General features: G+C 35.9%; 1 protein-coding gene across 1 annotated transcript; it reads right to left on the bottom strand.

The window, feature by feature from the left end:
• Nucleotides 1-2,106: 2,106 nt before the first annotated feature.
• On the bottom strand, nucleotides 2,107-17,922 carry LOC136419300 (polyhomeotic-proximal chromatin protein-like). Its single transcript, XM_066405528.1, has 21 exons — nucleotides 17,777-17,922; nucleotides 16,366-16,622; nucleotides 13,681-13,886; nucleotides 13,061-13,230; nucleotides 12,835-13,000; nucleotides 12,567-12,784; nucleotides 12,368-12,514; nucleotides 12,050-12,313; nucleotides 10,794-10,940; nucleotides 10,187-10,397; nucleotides 9,962-10,131; nucleotides 9,207-9,361; nucleotides 7,930-8,165; nucleotides 7,355-7,533; nucleotides 6,098-6,316; nucleotides 5,535-5,697; nucleotides 5,123-5,361; nucleotides 4,927-5,056; nucleotides 4,741-4,876; nucleotides 4,568-4,685; nucleotides 2,107-2,919 (listed from the first exon to the last, which is right to left on the bottom strand). Exons 2-21 carry the CDS (start codon nucleotides 16,551-16,553, stop codon nucleotides 2,707-2,709), a joined length of 3,675 nt encoding a protein of 1,224 aa, XP_066261625.1. The 5' UTR covers nucleotides 16,554-16,622; nucleotides 17,777-17,922; the 3' UTR covers nucleotides 2,107-2,706.
• Nucleotides 17,923-20,199: the final 2,277 nt, after the last annotated feature.

The following is a 20,199-nucleotide window of genomic DNA, read 5'->3' as shown; positions in this document are numbered from 1 at the left end:
CGTCTCGAATTAACTGCGGTCATCTTGGATTTATTATCTTTGTATCCTTCAGGAACAAATTTCCCACTTTTGCAAATTAACAAATAAAATCCCCAATATTCCCACTGCAATGAAAACAAACTGAAAGACTTCCCTCCTTCGGAATCCCGATCTTTTCAAGTTCCTTTTCATTCTAATCAGAGCCCAAATCAGCAATGCCGGTTTCCGTACATAATAGATAAGCCTTATAAATAATTTCGCCGTCACAATGTCGCCTATCCAGAGCTTCCAACGTGCATCCAGACACTTGAACACCGATAAATCTTGGAGCACTACGGGGACATACTAAAATGGGGTTTGCAATCACATTTCAAATACAGGTCAGAACTTCTTTATAGAGACTGGAGTGATCGTTATTTGTTGGTTTTTGCATATTTGATTTTGTTCAGATATTTTTCGTCAATTTTAGTCAATCGCGGATTAATTGTGAGGATTGGTAAACCAATCTGAGAAAATTTAAAGCTATGAGGATATTCAGCGAAAAAAAATAAGATTGGTCCCGGTCTCTATGGAAAAATCGGTTTTATGTTAAATTTAATAAATGAGCATTCCAAAACATCACTATCAAGTTATAATATCATCTGACAGGGACACATTATAATAATTTTCCAGCTTATAACATAGGCCCTTGAAATCTAATAAATACTTTTGTGTAATCGATACGCCTATGATCTCCGGTTGGACAATGCCATATAAATCTTGTCACTATGTTGAATGTAATAAACGAACATTCCAGAACATCAAAACCAAACTGTAGCACCATGTGACAGAGGCGTATCATAAGGGTTTTGAAGCTAAAAATATTCTTTAAATCTGTAAGTATAATTCTCAGTAATCGATATGTCTATAGTCTCGGACTGAAGAATGCAGCAAACCTTGTCCCTATATTAAATTTAATAAATGAACATTCCAGAATGTCAATACCGAACGACTATGATGTTATCTGACAGGGGCGTATTAGGATGGCTTTCAAGCTTATGAAATAGACTCTTCAAACTTAACAAATAATCTTAAGCTGCCGGTACGCCTATGGTCTCAAGTTCAAGAATGCCACATAAATCTTATCATTATGTTAAATTTAATAAATGAGCATTCCAGAATATCAATTCCAAACTAGGGTGTCATGTAACAGGGGCGTATCATGACGGTTTTAAAGCTTATAATGTTCTTCAAATCTATAAATGTTTTTGAGTAATCGATCTGTCTGAAGACTCGAACTGAAAAATGCCGAGTAAATCTTGTTATTATGCAAAATGTAGTTAATGCACATTCCAGAATTTTAATACCTAACTATAGAATCGTCCAACAATCGCGTCACATGACGTTTTCTCTGCTACCTGAATAAGGAAGTAAAACGACTAAAAAAGTATGTTCAGTGTTCGTCCATGTGAACCGTACTTTTCACTATTTATTGATTCTTTCGAAGCAGTAAGGCATAACCTAGCATTAATTGGATATTGTAACATCTCTATTAGCTTCTGAGATATCGATGGATCGAGATTTGTTCTGCAATTTGTCATCTTTTTATGACTTAAAGTCACTTTAACAGATTCGAAGTAACTTATTTTATAACACGCAGACTTTTCCCTCTTTTATTAATCCTGAAATATGAACTTTAATTTAATCGATTTCAGTGACAGGAAACTAGATTTTAAAGCTGACATTTACCTTTCTAAAATGCTAGTTTCGCCATCTTTAAAACTGACTTTAATGATAAAATTTATTTTACGTCATTAACGTCAATTTAACGTCATTTCTGTTATTTTTGCAGTCACTTTTGACAAACCCGTAATAACTTACCTTATGACCTGCAGGCGTTCCTCAAACTTATTATGATTTCACAAGAAAATTGTCGTTTTCAAGTGAAGGTATTTAATGGCTCAGAGCTACTTTTGCTGTTGGTGAAATATGAGCTTTACTTTAGTTGATGGAGTGATTTTAAAGCCATTTATAGCCGCAATTTGCGTTTCAAAAACGCTGTTTTCAGTACCTTTAAATCTGACTTTAACGACAAAATTCGTTTTACGATTTGACGTTGTTTTATAACTTACGGGGAAATACAGGAAATTATATAAATTACAAATTTATTGTTAATCATAAAGTGGCAGTACTTTAAAAGTAACAAACATCCTTATTTGAATCGCTTCGTCACAGACTGAAAGCCTTATAATTATTACTACACTAGTCATATAAATTGCACATTATTACAACATACTCCGACATTTCAACACAGTGCATCTACACAATTTTGTCAGTTTAAGTAATTTGTAACTAATCGAAATTAAATTATCTTTTTAATGACTATTGAAGAACTATTTACATTATAATTACATATACCTGGCTTGTATGTAGCTCTATTTTAGAGCGAATTTTGAGCCACTAAATTAAGAAATCTGGATTTATATAATATACATTTATTTACACTGATAATTAAGTAGTGAGTGCTGACGGTAATCTTAAAATAATTATATGTTATACTACACGAGATATTCTCTATAAAACTAGAGAACTTGGTCATAACGTCGTAAAATTGGCTATAAAACGTTTAAATCAGATCCTTCCTCAATTACATTACCATAATCACTTAACAAAAATATGATACACTTTGAAACAAATTTATAAATTATATAGACTACACCAGTCTTGATAAAAAAAAACTTACTTAACTTAAACTTGTTTTGGAGGCTCTTTATCTATTCTCATATCGTCGATTTTGGCCACGATTTTCAGCGCAGGGCCAAGTTTCATGGACATGGCAGTCATTAAATGGTCCTCCTTCAACAACATCAGTGCTTGTCCATCTATTTCCTGGATAAGGAAATCTTCAGCATAATCAGAACAACCTGGCAAGTTTTTGATGAATTCGAACACTTCCTGGACCTGGAAATAAGGTTAGAAGTAAAGAAATTTGAACACGTTAACACGACCAATCAAGGAGGAAAATGTGTTATGTGGGAGCAACCATGAGGCTTCTAATGCATTAAAAGGGAGGTGTACTCTTGAAACGAATTTTTTTTTATCTCAGCAAATATACCAAGTATCACAAAAAGTTGTCATTTTGTTATTATGAGCAAAAAATACAGCAAACAAATATACTAAATATTATTTATCCAAAATAATAATCAAGTCAAAATTTATTTTTTAGCCTAGACAAAAGAGAAGACGTGATGGACAAGCGATTCAACAAATTGTGGTTGGCCAATTGTGAAGAAGCTATTTTTCCAGCTTTTTTGTCTTATACATTTGATGAATATGATTTCTAATGGTCATATCTGAAATATCCAGCTGCGTGACAATTTTTGCATAAATTGGCGTAGATCAGCCTCACTAATTTCAGTCAGGGCGCCATCATCGACAACGGATCTTCCACTTTCATGGTAACGTTCAACCATGAGGAATTCGTCCCCGTTACAAAATTTTAAAAACCAAAAAAGCGTTTTTCGATCAGAGAGAGTATCCTCTCCACCCACCCAGCGCAGTTCACGTGCTGCTTTTGTGGTTTTTGGACCTAGTTTATACTCGTAAAAAAAAACTAAACGAATTTGTGTCTCTAAAATGCTCAGCGTAATAATTTTCCTTCGAACTCAGAATATTAACTGGTTTAAGTTTGAACGGCCTCGTTTACTAATAAAACAAACATCGATTAATCCTAAATAAACCCGGTTTATTTATCATAATGGTACAGAAATTGAAGTTATGTAAACATGGGATTTAAAAAAATAGGAGGAATTTTTGCGGTAACTGGTATTTTTGCATGGAGTTTTATAAAAATTGCGTAATTGTGGATGGTTTCAGAACGCACTTTCAATCAATAAATAATTTTTAAATTTGCTCACCAAACTCTGTTTCGCTATGAACTAAAGAATTTCTTGTTTAAACTAGAATTTTTTTAATTCATAGAAACTCATCTGGCGCCCTTTCTCAAACTTGAAATTATCTTATCCCCCTAAAAATAACTAAATTTCAAGATAACTACATGGTTATATCCCTAAAGTGAAATTCTTTAACAGGCTATCAAAATCGCTCCAAAACTCCTCCAAAAAGGGTGCAAAAATAAGCATTTGCGCATCTGTAATTTATTCCCATGAAACTTTTGCTGTAATTTAATTTAAAATGTACCATTAAATCTATATATTACAGCATCCAGTAAGAATTTGTATCTTTAAATGTAATGAAGTTAGAGGTTCTCAAAATTGAACTGAAATTTTAGCAACTTTTCTGAAAAAGTATAAAACTTAACTTTGATTTTCTCACGCTAGATTGCAAGTATTCTTATACAAGAAATGTTTTTAATGATCACCCTGTACATCTAGCGGCATCTAACGGTAATCTAAATGCAACTAAAAATGTTTCACTATTTCAAGAATACGCTCCCCGATCAATACATAGACTGCCATCTGGAAAAGTAGAATGGAACTATTCCAAATATTGATCTGGTATATACCATGGATTTTGTTCTCTATTGTAAATCCATTCATTGTATTGTTTGGAGAATTTAAATATGAAATAACGCAAAAAGGGTACTCACCCCCCATTTCAGAGGATCCACTTTCGGTTCATCGCTGGCCCCTGAAGCACTAGTACTCTCAGCTTTGCCATCATCAGATCCGATTTCCTCCTTCTTCTTATCATCCTTATTCTTACCACTAAAAGTTAAATATTCACAATTAAATATCAATTATTTAGGACAATTAAGGCTACCTTTTGACGCAGACAGCAGAGCAGAATCGTTTGTTCTTCTTGAACTTGGATTTGTGATCAATTACACCGCAAGATTCACATTTAGCCAAATCTCCTTTGGGAGATAAAGCACTGGGAGATAACAGGCCTTTTTTCCCTAAAGAAAACCTTTAATTAAATACTAAAATTTAAGAAAAAACCACTTACGTAATGGGTCATCTTCATGGTCGTTGGTTGAATGGGGCCGCTTCAAATCTCCAATCATTCCACTTCTGGTAACAGGGAACGGTTCTGAAGATTCTTGTATCACAAAATCTTCAATTACATGAGTCAAAACCTATTTAAAAAAAGGTTTTTTTGAGTTAAAGGGCTTTGAAAAATTGAAATTAACACACAAACTTACTTTATTACTAAGTTGAGGCTTTACCATTGCCTTAGGAGGGCATCTTTCCTTCACTTCCTCGGCCGTCGCCGCCACTGGTAGACCAACTTCCCCTCCGCTGGTCGTGGCAGGTTGTGATGGTACTGTACCAGGCAGGGGTACTGGCTGCACCCCCGGGGTTTCTCCCGCTGGAGGCAATTTAGGGTCTTGAGCAACTGTAGGAGTGGCTTCTTTGGGGTCACTGGCAGCTGCAGTGGAAGCTATAAAAAATGATTTTATAGCTGATTCATAACATTTCTTTTTAGAAAGGGAAAATTACTCATAGTTTCAGCAAGTTTTAGGTTTGAAATGCCACTAATGATGACTGGATGTGGGGTTTCATTGATTGAGTAAAAACCCATGAAACATTTGAAATTTTCTATGTAACACTTACCGTCAACACCACTGCTTTCCTTTATAGAAGTGTCAACTGTGGTTGTTACAGGTACTGTTTGGACTGGTGGTACCTGGTCCTGGCCAAGACTAGGTGCCTCCTCTTTATCGGCCACGGGGGGTACAACTGGTGGCAAGGGAACCTGAGAAATCTTTTGAAATAACTACAAAAGCATATATTTTTCAAAGGCATAATTTTTAATTAAACAAGCACATTAAGGCACTATTCGCTCATTTAAGCTCTCCCATAAGGAATATATTATTATCAAATTAACTCTATCTGCAACATCAACGTTATTTCTAGTGGAACAACTCAAGTGAGCTAAAACATAAATTGAGCTAAGCTATATTCAATTTATGCTTACTTTTTTGGGATCAGTGGCCTGACAACTAACGTGAACTAACGTGAATGAATGAGTTTTATAGCGCAGATTTTTTTTGTTTAATCTTACAGGTTTTAAATAACTTTTTAAATATTTAATACGCTTAATTTTGTAATTTTTTGTTTTCTATGCTCACACAAACACTCAATTTTCAACAATTCTTAAATAAACTATTATTTACTTGTTGCGGTTGAGGTTGCGGCTGCTGCGCTTGCTGCTGATTTAACTGTTGCTGCTGTTGTTGCTGTTGAGGCGCAGACGCAACAGTAATCTGATGCAGTTGTTGCATTGGTTGTCCGGCCTGAGTCACGACCTGAGACACCACAGTCTGAGTCGCTCCACCTTGCTGAATCTGGCCTGTGAGGATGGTACCTGGTTGGGTCATTTGAGCAATTTGTTGCTGAAAAAAGAGAGAGATTGTGGTGTTCGTAATTGAAAAAAATTGTAAAAAAAACTCTTATGATGGTTTCGAATAATAAAATACTCACAAAATTTTATGCACCAGTTTGGAAACTAAAAAATCGTTTTCAAGTGTTGAAAACTGGTTTTAAATAAGAAACAGATCGCAAAGAAAATTATTTTAAGGTGCCGGAACAGTTTTAAAGAACATACTAGAGCTTTTAATATGTTTCGTTGCATTGCAATTTCCTTTGAAAATTTTCACAAAAACCTCTGAAACCACTGAAAATTCAATTTACTATAAATTCTACAACATTGGGACAAACTCTTAAGTCAATGCGGCAATATTGCGCCATAGATAGTACGTACAAACATTAAGGGCTTCAAAGCATCATTGCCAATTTTTTAAAATTATTTTAGGAGAATTTGTTCAAAATTTGTTTGATAATTGATTTCAATCTATAATATAAACAGGAGAAACACGTTAGAAGCAGAACAATGGCAGAAAAAACAGATACTGAACTCCAAGGACACAACATTTTGAAATATGCTGAATGCAAAAATGTGCTTTTTTGATATATTTTTAGCAATAATCCTAAAGCAAGCAATCCTAAAAATCCTCCTAAAAAATTCGAAAAATTGTATTCTCATGTTTATGAAACAGTGGCAGAGGGAGAGACTATTAAATCTTGTTTATCCAAATCTGGTGACCACTGAGAAGAATTTATAAGAGGAGAAAACTCGAAATTTTGTAACTGCAAAAACGATTTTTTAGCTGTTGTTTTATCAAAAAAGAACCCTCTAGGGGCTAAAAAATCCAGTGAGCACTACCGGGAGAATAACTTCCATAGAAACGATGCAGGACATACACAACAGAGCAAGCTTATAAACTCAGTTAAAATTCACATTTTCAAAAAATCTTAGAATACCAATAAATTGAAGGAGATCAATATTAGAAACTTGCACTCAAATGATATAGCGAATGATAGAATGTAACTGATGATTTTGGCAATTTCTCCAGTTTAATTCATATACTTACTGGATGAATTTGTTGCATATTCATCGGCTGAGTGACTAAATTGGGTTGCAGTGGAATTCCCTGCTGCAAAGTCCCGGACATTTGCTGCTGCAATTGCTGTTGCACCTGTTGCACAGGCATAATAGACCGATCCCCAGTCATCTGAATTTGCTGTTGAGGAATTCCTTGGATGGTCTGAACTGTGAAAAACAAGGCAAAATTACATAGGAGATACTATATCACAACATAACTTATTAACTCTACTTATTCGAGTGAGTTTAGGTAGTTTTGCTGTTCCAGGAGGAGAAGCTGATCTTCGGCCTTTTTTAATACCCACATGAACTCTCGTATTTTGTAGATTGTAACGCCGTGACTCACGCGAGACTTCGAAAATTTCTAAGTTTATGAGCCATCTAAGTGTCAATGACTTTGACAGCATCGCTCACTTTCTTCAACAAAACTAACACCCACTTGAAATGTCACTTTTTGACATTGAAAAACATTATATCTCTGACGTCACAATCAAACCCAAGAACACACGTCAATTTGACACATTCTCCCAGATTCAAAATCAAAATAAATCAATCCCAACTTACTCATCATAGGTTTGGCTTGAATCTGTTGCTGCGCTTGTTGCCCCTGTTGAATCTGATACTGCTGCATAGCGTGTTGCTGTTGAATTACTTGCTGTTGCTGCAATGTTACTTGTTGCATCTGCTGCTGACTGGTGGCCTGTTGTGCTTGCTGCACTTGTTTTTGTTGATTTGTCAATGTTGCCGGGGAGCTTTGAGTCATTGTCGTCATGCCTGTTGACGTGTTCATCAACAGCATCCTATTAGGGAGATTGTATGTAGTAAATGTGAGTAAAAGATTGTTGATTTAAACTATGTGGATTGATAGTGTAGGACGTGACGAGTGTGCTACTTATAGGTGCAAAAGCGCGCATTCCGAAAATAGATTTTTTGAGAGGAATTTTTACAAATTATTATCTGATTAGATAAAATATGCCTTCTATCATCACATATGCCGCTATAATATTAACAAACCTTGTCTTTGAATGTTATCACTTGAAGAGTAACATAGCAAATAACAGCTACTGCGCTATGCTACATAGTATCATATTTCCACGAATTTTTGGGTATTGCTTTAAAAATGTAAATTGCATAAAATTCAGAAAGTCGCATACAATAGAGGACATTCTGTATAAAAATAGGTCGAGTTTTAAGGCCTTACCATAGGCTCATATTAAGTGCTAGAAAACCGGTTCAGATCTTTAATTTTCCAAATTTGCATCTTCATCCGTAATAATTCAGAGACACGCGAGAGAGATTTCGAAGGTGTTTATGCAGAAACCAACGGCGTGCAGAAAGGATTTAAAAATATACCCGAGAGAAACTGGAAACTTTTAACCTCGAATTTTTAAAACATAATCATGGCTGCAAAATAAAATAAGGTACGCCAATGGCTTGGATAGGTGTAAAAACTCTATAATTTTCGATTACATAAAATATAAGCGTACAGCAGGAATTCTCGGAGACTTTGAGTCTGTAACGAGTACCTTAATTCGTACTTTCGGGAAAATTATTAAGACTAAAAGACCTGGTTCCGCCAATGTTTTGAGCGTATTTTGGCAATGTAAAAATTAATCTCACAAATTTCGATATTTCTAGCTAATTAGTAAAAATTCAGAGATGTACGAAAGTGGTTTTGAAATTTACCCCAGAAAACACCAATTTACTCGAATGGCTTTTAATGCTTGAAAACTTCTCTTTTAATACCCAAAATTCGCTAATCGGCTTCTAATCATTCAGAGTCGTGCAAAAGGGGTTCTGAAGGATAAATGGAAATTAATAAATTAAAAAACCAAACTTACTTATTGCCTTGAACAATATGATGAGGCTGCAAGTTAGTATACGACTTCATCTGAGTTTGATTCGCAGCATCCGCTTTCGGGGCAGGGGACCTGATCTGAGGAGCTTTGGGCCTAACCTTGGAAGCAGCTTTTCCCATAGCCTGTGACGAATATGTCTAATTCCCGAAAAGGTAATTATACATACATAGAACCAAAATTGTAGTGTTTCCAAAAAAGCATTAAATTGAAGCTAAATTCTTGTATTGATTCACAAGTGTTGGGAAATGCATACAGAGTGTCTTTAAAAAAATTGGAAAAGTGCGTGTTTATTACTAACTATTGAGGCAGTTTTGATTGTACATGTAAATTTTAAAGAATTTTTTATGAGAACTTCATTCACTACCTGTTTTACACCAAAAATCAAGTATTCCGTTATTAAGTAACGATTGAGGCCCCAGTGGTCACAAACACGTATGAAAAATAACTCGAACAATATTCAATCCTGCAATCTGGATCGGGAAAGAGCGGTGATGCATTACGTGCACTCGTGCTTCTTTTCGCTCCAAACTGCACTCGTGCATACCCCTGCATTACCCTAAAATGCATCGAAAATTTTCAACGCACTTGTTATATTACACAGGAAAACAATAATAGGACTTTTCCTCATCTTCGGGACATCCTGTATTTTATTAAATACAAGATTTAGCTTCAAAATTATTAAATTTGTGTAGATTGTGGCTAATTTACACCAATTGCTGCATATTTGAAGGACTTACCGGAGTTTGTGCTCCAATAGTTTGAGTAGAAACTGAGCTTGCTGGTCGGATTGTCGCATTGGACGGTAATATATTCAAAGGCCGAGTCGGCTGTTTGGGTTGGATGTTCTCGTTAATGGGCCTGGTCTGCTTGGCAGCTTGAGCGACAGCTCCTTGGGCTGCTATAGCCTCTACAATCCAGAATTGAGTGTGACTCGACTCAAAATTATCTTAAAAACTACTAACGATTTTGTTGAGTCTGAATGGTAGTTTGAGGATTTTGCTGAATAAACATTCCCGGCGAGCCATCAGCTTGGGTTCCGCGTATAAAGATGGGATTGGGTGCTAGGAGGGCTTGAGATTGGAGCCCGTTGGTGGCCCACACTTGCGGAATCCCATTGGCGGTAAACTGCCATGGGAAGCTGTTGGCAGCGAGCTGCATTGGTTGGCCTCCCGGCTAGAAAGAAGAAGTACCATTAAAAAAATGTTAAAAAAGATAAATGAAAGAAAAAGCAATAGTGTTCATTGGAGTTGAATCATGCAAAAATACCATGCAAAACTCCTGATTTCCGCATATGAAACTTCTATCAAACCATCTTTGTAAACCATATCAAGTAGATGGTATCTTCATCAAGCATTTTCAACTAAATTATATTATGTGGAAGTTTCTAAATTCTTTTAACGTCGCACTAAAGTTATTGAAACGTACTCTCTGTAGTCAAATCAGTTTTTCTTCAGGGCCATAAATACCTAAGTTTTCATGCGAAAATTTCGAAAATCACACAGGCTTTTCTAAGCTACAAAATGAACTTTTCTAGACTACAGAAGAAGCAATCGACCGCAGCCGGCTTACTTGGATGGGGCTGATAATTTGCGTGGTCGGTTGCGTTCCTATCATGGCTTGAGACACTTGAACGCATTGGCCCTGTTGCGGTTGTGTTTGCGCCACTGCGCCAGTATTAGGGGCAACCTTTTGCATTTGAACCTTTTGGCCCATTACCTGTATTGGACAAAAAAATGTTCGCTAGTACTAATCGGATAACTATGAAAAATTGGCCTTAGAATTAAGATTTTGTATGATATAGAATTTTCTAAGTCGATTCTATCCATGAATCCAAGAAAAGGCAAGTCAACCATTACAAGAGGGAAATGTCCTTCCAAATGGACATTGGTTAAAAATAAGAAGAGACTTATTTGTACCAATTTTGGTTGAACTCTATCGATTTTAAGTACCCGTTATCTGCATTTTTATAAAAAGTCACAGCAGGCAAGTGTCCTTCAGGTTAGACATTAATTAAATTGGCTGTTTCCTCACTTGTCCAAAAGCTGGAGGAACAAATACTGAACTACAAGAAACGGCGAGAATCATTGAGAAAGTAAGTTTTTATGCAAAAAATTACTCATCGCACCATTTCGAACTCATCAAATCAATTACCTACTCTTTAAGTCTCGTTTGAAGGTCAATGATGAAAAACCAATTTTTAGATTGCTCGGTACCCCACTGAACACGTCGATTTGAAAAAAACAAAATTATCGAGTACATATTTCCAAATTTCAAGAACTTAATTTGGGCCAAAAGTCATAGGCAACACTGAAGGGATAAATATCAAAAACCGGGGACACCCCTAGAAGAAATAATAAATTGAAAATATTATGTTCTTGAATGTAATTACAGAACTTAAATTGAATCAAAATTCCTTGGAACACAGATTTTATGTAAAAAAATTTTTTTAATTGAGAGAAACTCAAATGAGCACGTATACATCGGAAGATTTGATCCGATTACCGATACATGTATAGCGTCCAAATGGCGGTCCAATTCTCTTTTTCAAATGGAGTGGATCGAGTTAGAACCGAATGAATACAAATTGGACCGTTATAAACACTATTCTCTTTAAATCTGAATTAAAATTATAAATCACTTTATGCAGTAAATATCATTTTTCTCGGTAATAACAGAAATAATTCTTAAACCACAGATTTATTGCCCCATCTTGCAACATTGTCTCCGTCGATACATGTGTGCTCCTGTCAAATTTGGTGAAAAACAATTGCCAAACGCGGTATTGCCAAATTGTGCATAATTAAAATAGCCGCTTTGTATAATACCTTATGCATCTCCTGGGGCTTTTGCTGAGTGACTTGGGCGTTGCCCTGGGCGGAATGGTTGGGCAGTATATTGGGTTGCGAACTAATGACCCCTAGTTGACTAAACACCAAGGTCTGCTGGTTCTGGGTGGTCGGAATGGTGGGAATGGTCGTATACCCGGGAAAAGTGGTCGCTTGACTACCTTGAAGCACCTGCTTCCCCTGAGTGGCAGTAATCATGTGGGGGGCGGCTATTTGGTTCCCTTGAAAGGGTTTAGCTATCACCTGAAGAATTTATAAGTCATTAACCTTTGAAATAATTTATATTTGGCGGCCTACCTGAATCTGTTGGGGATTTATGCTCGGGTGCAGGGCAATGTTGCTAGGCATCAATAATTGCCCTTGAGGATTGTAGAGCTGTTGCAAATACATGGGGTTTTGCGGTTGTTGTTGAATTACTTGCACCCGACCGTGACCCCAATCCACCTAGTAAAAATCGTACTCGTTATCATTATTCTCCCCAAAAAAAATATCTTACTTGTTGAGGATGAGCAGCTTGTTGACTCTGTTGCAAAGGAGACATGGTAGTAATGGTAGTGCTACCAGTCTGCGCCGCCGCTGCCAAAACTTGCCCTCCTTGGGTCTGAATTTGCACTTGCTGTCCCTGCTGAGCTACCTGTTGCTGATGCATGGGCGCAGCATGTTGGGGCTGCTGAGGAGGACCCATGTTGGTAGCAGTTTGAATGCATTGTTGTCCTATAAAAGAAACTAATCACCAAAAGTTAGAGAAAAAATCCAAAAATCACCTTGAGCATTCACGGTGACTTGCTGTAAATGAGGACTTTGCGCCTGTACCAACTGTTGCTGTTGCTGCTGTTGCTGTTGTTGTTGTTGTTGCAGCTGCTGGAATTGTTGCTGGTCTTGTTGCTGTTGCTGTTGTTGCACCGTTTGACCGTTAGCGTCCACGATTTGCTGAAGGTTGTCAGTGTTAGATGAAGATGTTTTGATTTTGTTGCAAAACTAACTACTAACTTGTTTGTTAATATCTGCCATCGTCGCGTCTACGCTCTGCTTGATAAATTCGTGCCCCCTGTCCAAGTTCAGTAGTGTGTTGGCAACATCATATTTACAATCATCCGCGGTTATGTCGTGAATTCCGGCCTTTTGAGCAAGGGTTTCTAAGCACTGAAGTGAACGAGACCCTGGAAAGAGGTGAGAGAGAAAATGGTTATTTTCAGTAAGTAAATTTTAACTGAAAATAGTGTGAAATAAAATCTATTGCTCCTCAAACAACATCCCCTCCCTCCACTTACATATACGACTAAAGAAAAAAAAATTAATTAATAAAAATAAATAATAAAAATAAGGAAAACAATTGAAAAGATCAATAAGGGTTCTTTCCTCTCTGGTTTTAACTGAAGATAGTGTGCAATTCTATGTATGCAAATCTGTTTTTCGAACTTAATTTCGCTTAGTTTATGACGCTAAAACTCTTCTTTTTAACTTACTTTAGTTATTGCTCAATGTGGCTAATTTACGTATAAAAATACCTATACCCGTATCTCTCAGTTCTCGAGCAATTTAAATATTAATACAAGCAAGTTCTCAATGCTTTTTAAGGGGAATTTATGATATGACTCGCTTAATATTACCTTGTTGATGATTGGTTACGTTGTCCTGTGTGGAAGAAGGTTCCTGACTGTTAACCTGTGCTTCTTCACTATTATTCAATTTTTGTTTCGATGGAGTGTTCGTTGTGTCTTTCAAAGGCTGTTTATGCTGTAGCTGCGAAAGACTGTCAGCTTGCTGCTGTTCCTGCTGCTGCTGTTGCTGCTGTAAGTTATTATAGTGTTGCGTTCTGAAATTCAAAAGAGAACATTTTTAATAATTGAAGAAGTTTTGTTCGGAAAGAAAGATTGACGTTCCCCATTTCAATGGAAATTTCTCGCCTTATTCCTCATCATATCAGATTTACATAATGGAATCATGATATTTGGGGCTGTAGGAATTCCAGACACGACTTTTTCTATACGTATACAAGCTTCTACGTGACTTTGAGCCCGAAAATGCAATTATTACATTCCCTGGATGTTCCTCTCCCGTCGCTTCCTGCTCCTTTTTCCATGGGGAATAGTGGAGTTTTTTCCATTTTTACGCAACGATTGCTCCCCAGTCTCGGCAGGGGAGATATGCGATATACGGAGGGATTTCGAAGAGGGCACTACAGTTAGTTAAACCTTTATTAAATTTGTCCAGAGGGTGGATTATCTGGGTGCATGTAGATGGACTGTTTACTATTAAATCAGTTGTCTGGTTGGTTTCAAGAGAAAAGAAGTAAAAATTGTGAATTTGTTGATTATATAAATTCCTAACATTAGTTACAGCCCATGCAGAAACACTTCTTTGTACTGCGTTTAACACGAAGAAGAAATTACCCAAATCGAAACGATAAATCCTTTCAACGTTCTGGTTTATTGAGAAAGTTCGGTCGTAAAATACGATGTTTTCAGTCTAGTCCTACCAATTTATCGAAAATGTTTTGATTCACACAGGGATCAGAAATATCTGGCCTACATTGCAAGATATGGTAGAAGAAGCTTGTAAAAGGAAAACTGCAGTAAATATTAATAGATTCATCGGTTTTTGAGTAATTTGGGCCTTTGTGAGGCCACGATTTTACAATTTCAAACAATTATACTCGCCTTTTTTGTTTGGGGCGCCAGAACTCCAATTTTTAAAATAGAACATCCGGTATACCCGATTTTCTCAGTTTACTATTCATTAAGGATGGTTTACCTATAAAAATCTCTATACATATTTGTCTTAATTATCGGTAATATAAGAGTTAATAAAAGCGAGTTTTCAATGCTGTTTAACAGCAGTTTTTGACGTCATTCTCTTTAAGTTCTGGTAACTAGATTTTTTTCATATAGAACACCCTGTATATAATGCAACATTATGAACCTATTAATAACAGAGAAGAAATCCTTGATACACTTTTCTATCGCTTTATTAGTTCTTAAGCAACTTGATTTCAAAATTTTAGAAAATTATTTTCACTCATTTTCAGTCACTATAACTATATTATTTTGTGTAGAACACCTTATATACAGAGTGTAATATATCACGATGGAAATATTTCGGGGGTAATAGTACTCTGCAAAATAATTTTTTTAAAAATGTAATAGACCTATGATCAAAATCGCATCATTTTGGATATTTGGGGTGACAAAGTTTCACATTTTGCATACCTTGAGTTAAATTTTTGAAATTTCGTACACCTATTTTCTTTAAGACCCTGTACAATAAAATATCAAAATTGTCGGTAACCATACACAGAGTGTTATGTTTCTTTGGGTCATTTTATGCTTTGTATTTTTTTAAAACACCTTGTATGAATTCTGATACCAAATTTAAATTCCTTCTTCATTTTTTGAGCTTTTTGGTCTCCTACAGTATTTTCATATTTTTCGTTATTTTCGTAGAATTTGTAAAATATTCATCAAAATAAATTAAAAAAGTTCAGACTACATATTCTGGTCTGTAATCTAGGATGCCATAGCTGAATGTCAGCCATTTTAATAATTCTGTTTTGACTTTTGACATTTTGCGTTTTCAAAAATTTAATTCAAGGCATAAATAAGAAAAACGTAAAACAAGAGAAAAAATGTGAAACGGTGCCACCCTGTATATCGAAAATGGTGCGTTTTTGACCACGAGTCTATTAGCATTTTTTTATTATTTTACAAAGTACTATCGCCCCTTAAACTATCTCCATGATATGTTACCTACCCCCACCCTTTATTTTGCTGCATGCGATTTTTTTACTATGCTTTTCATTAGGGTTAATTTACCATATTCAGTCTTCGAATAGTTTATTCCACAATGGCATCAAATTTCTGTATTAAATTTCCATCAGCACTCCCACATAAACACACATTGTATGCATACCTTATGTAGTACGAATATGTCCGTGACATGAACCCAAAGCTTCCGTCTCTAGGTCGAAAATTACAAAGTAAATAGTATAGAGGATTGTTACAAGGCACTTTTACTAGATGTTTTCAAAATTACCTATCCGAGCCCATCCAAACAGATTCATTTTTGAGCTGTAAAACAGCAATAAAATGCTAAAAAATGAAATATTGGCCCTAGCTTCAGGGGGATTTATATTGGTGCTCACAATAGACTCTAAACCCGGCGGTACCAAAGAGGCGTTTTAATCACAGTCTACCTGCAGAAGGTATCACGAGGGTTTCCACCATGTTTCAAAACTTTATCGGTTATAATGACTATAGAAAACGATTTAAAAAGAAATTGACAAAAACATATCTTACATCTCTAGTGAATTATTGCTTATTCCTTTATCAGGGAAACGAAGAAACTCCTTAACTTCATTTTTTTTGCGACTTTCTTCCAGTAACTTCTTTTTTCGCTTCAGTTTGCGATACTCCTTGATGGTGCGTACCTTGACCGGTATTTTGTATTTTACCCTGAACTGTACCTTTTGCTGGTTCAATGTCATTATCGTCACAAATCACTATTGTTCACTTTGACACTTTCTTTTAACCACTTTCTAATGCATTTTTGTAATCTGTAGAGGAGAAGCAGGTAGTTGAAAGTCAGTGGACTGTTACCAGTTATCGGTTCTTCAGAAGGAACACTTATTAGGGGAACACTGGTTAATTATTTATTTATCTTTATGTAAAATTAAGTTCTGAAATTCACGACTTTACAGATGCATTGGCAACAATGCCACATATTTTTCATCCCCAGAAGGTCACTGACTTGAGAACTGAACCTGAAAAATCTTGATTAATTATTTCGAGTTTTGAAACTGCATAAAATCAATGTCATAGCTCTCTTCGATACTTGGTGTCTCAATAAAATCAGTTGAAAGTTCAAATCCAAAACAACAACGAAAAACACTCCTTCAACATCATTGCAATCTTGACAGTTAAAGTTTGACGCTTTATTGAAACAATATCCTGCCACATTGCTGCCACTGTTATGTCTTATTTCTTCAATGGTTTGTTTCAATTTTCCCTTAGGTTAATTATATCATTTTAAACGTTGAATATCTTATCAAATTAAAGTACTGAAATATATGCAATTTTCAAAATTTCAGAGACGAAAGGCAACTAATAAACCAACTTCCACACGTGACAAGTTGTGGAGAATTGACAGGTACCTATTGTGGCTGATCGTGCTACGCCACTGATTTGAGCTACGTCACTGATTTGAAAGTTTCTAAACCGGAAAAAAAGTTAGCAATCTTAACTATTGTACAAAATCAGGGGCGTCCCGCTGAAGAAGCTTTATTCATTCGAAAAAAGCATAATATTGCTTAGAAAGTAGCTACACGGTATTGAAAAACGAGTTGAAACTCCTCAAAGCGACTTTTGAAAAATGCCAAAACGAATTGGAATCAGGAGATCCATTCTTGAGAAACGATTCGAACAATTCCGCATTAGCACGATGTCAGAATGACGAATACTAGGGAATCATTAATAAAAATAGTACGAAAAGCAAGTCATTTTTACGTCATTCGATTGCCGGAATCACTTTAATTGTATCTCAAGAATCTAAGGCCTGAGGCAAAGAGAACTCTGGCAACACCGCCGCATGCATTTGTTTTGTGTGACAGGCAGTGTGGTCGCGTGTTTTCAAATTGCTCTTTTACTAGGTTTATATTGGATTCTGCATGAAATTTATGTTTCAGACTGAAAACTTGCGTACTAACTTAACCTTAACTGATACCCTGACATTCCAACAGCTTTCATCCCTGAACTTCCACCTCCCCAACTTTCTTTCCCATGATTCAAAACCTCTCAATCACTTTCACGAAACGAATATTGCTGTCTTTGTAATTTATTTCCGACCGAGAAGCATGATGTTGCCCGAAAGTCCGAAACCCCTCAACTGAGAGGTACCCAACCTTCCTGAACCCAAAAATGTTAATCTATCTTCCTTTATGGGGGTCTATATCGGGCCGGGCATCATAAATATCTGAGTGACGTTTTCTAGAAATATGGCTGATGTCGAAACACATGGAAGGACCCTTTGTTCGTGTCTTGATGGCCATGTTGAAATGGGAGGGTGGAATGTGAGCTGAGGCGTGCTTTTCGGTCTGGTGTGTGAGACCCTTCTTGAAAAAAAAAACCCATAACGATTGGAAGAGATTAAATAGTTTTGTGCGGTATAGTTTGGGAGCCTGGTGGTGTAATTTAATGCCTTAATCGTTTTTGGGTTCGATGGAACGTCCAACCAGAGATGTTATGCATATGGAAGAAATGTAGGTTCGAGGAATTGTACAGACTATAGAGGTTGCGCAAGTTAAAGGAATTGCAGGAAAACGTCCCCTATATAAATGATAGACGTGAAGCAGTTTTATCGGAATTCAATTAATCTTGTCGGTCTAAGTCAAATCCACCAAGATACCAAAATGTGTAGGTACTTTCATAAGGCTAAAGAAGTGTTTCGCTTATCTGCGTTCTGGGTGATCTCAATTCCGGGTGGACTTACACAATTTCTGAGCGATTTTTATCTTAAAAATATTTTAAAAAATGTGAAGAAATTAACTAAAGACATCCAAAAATTCTACGTTCGCAAATTCCAAGTTTTGAAATACTCACCTTTGTCACTTGTCAATCAATTTTGATCGTTGATATTTCAGAAATTCGTGGAGCGATTTACGCCAAAAGTATGTCAAATTAATCCTCTTGGTGTCCTCTATAAATGATGAATTGTCCTCTAAAAATCTGCTCGAGAGGTTGTCATAGTTCAATTAGTTGCGAAAATACAGAGCCATTGCGATGCATAGTATCGTGGTTTTGAAAGCGTCACTAATTGAAGGTTCGTCAAACTGGATTTTTTTAAACTTTGGCTCTCAAATGAGATGTCCAGCCTCATTATAGGTTCAATGCAAGTAGATTCATGGAAAAAACAGCATTTAATATATTTCGGAATTTTCTTCAAAAATTTATGAAGAGAAAAAATCATCGAACTTATGGTAATCTTGAAATTTGATTGTGGATATCTCCAAAACTGACAGAACAATTATTTTCAAAAGATATATCAAATTAATCGTACCGATTTTTCCTATGTAAAGTTGCTAAATCAGATTGTTCTATCATGTTTATGTAGAAGAGGGGGCCATTTTGTTATCTAGCTTCGTAATTTTAAAAATTCCTTTAAATAATGGTTTTCTGATGATAACTCAACTTTACAGGTATTATATCGCATATAAACAGTAAAGTAGCATACTCTTTTTAAATTTGACAATTCTCAAAAAACTCTACTTTCTAAGGTGCTAATTTCCACCATTTGAAAATCTCTATGTCTCTCTTTCTCTCTCTCTCTCTCTCTCTCTCTCTCTCTATGCCTCTAAGTTTTTACCAAGCATAGTTCAAATTTGGCAATTTTATCTGGTGCTCACAACTATTATGTACGAGAGAGGCAGTGGCGTACAGTTACATTTTCGATCATAATAAGTCGAAATTTCGAATTTATTGTTATTAATATGGTACGCCCCTGAATTCTAGGCTCTAGAAATGCAACATTTTCAACTTGTAATTGCGTCTTTCAAGTATAACTTCTTACCTACCTAAACTATGGCCTGGATAGCTAATTCCCTAAAAATTTCCAGGAATTTCAGCAGGTCTCTTCAATATTTTGAAGATTCTGCCTAGTATGCCTTTTATTTTTAGACATTTACAGTGTATATCTTTCTGATTAAAACGGAGATGTTACTTCGGAATAAACAGCGACATGTAGCCATATATTCGGGCGGAATAAGTCAAATATTTGACTGTGTATTCATTACGTATAATACTTGATAAATCATGCGTGGCACACCTCTGAATTTCAGGATATAAAAATGCAAATCATTCTGATTGTAACTCAGCTTTTCAGGCATTATATCTCATATAAAGAGACATAGAAGGTTTTTTTTAATGTGAGAATTCTCTATTAATTCCTATATAATATCTGGAAGGCTGTATTTAATACGTCTCTGCCTTTTGAGTAACCACACATAAAATTTTTCCTGTAATAACTGATATTCACAGCTATTATCTCTCGCATACAGGCAGGAGCTTGCACTGCTGTTTTTGAATCTATCTACATTGAGTCTGCACAGAAAATTTTTTTCCAAGGCACTTCGCAATTTT

This window comes from Euwallacea similis, chromosome 2 (assembly GCF_039881205.1).
Source record: "Euwallacea similis isolate ESF13 chromosome 2, ESF131.1, whole genome shotgun sequence".
In the NCBI taxonomy this organism is placed as follows: domain Eukaryota; kingdom Metazoa; phylum Arthropoda; class Insecta; order Coleoptera; family Curculionidae; genus Euwallacea; species Euwallacea similis.
The sequence above is the reverse complement of the archived record's forward strand: the minus strand, read 5'-3'. Positions and strand labels throughout refer to the sequence as shown.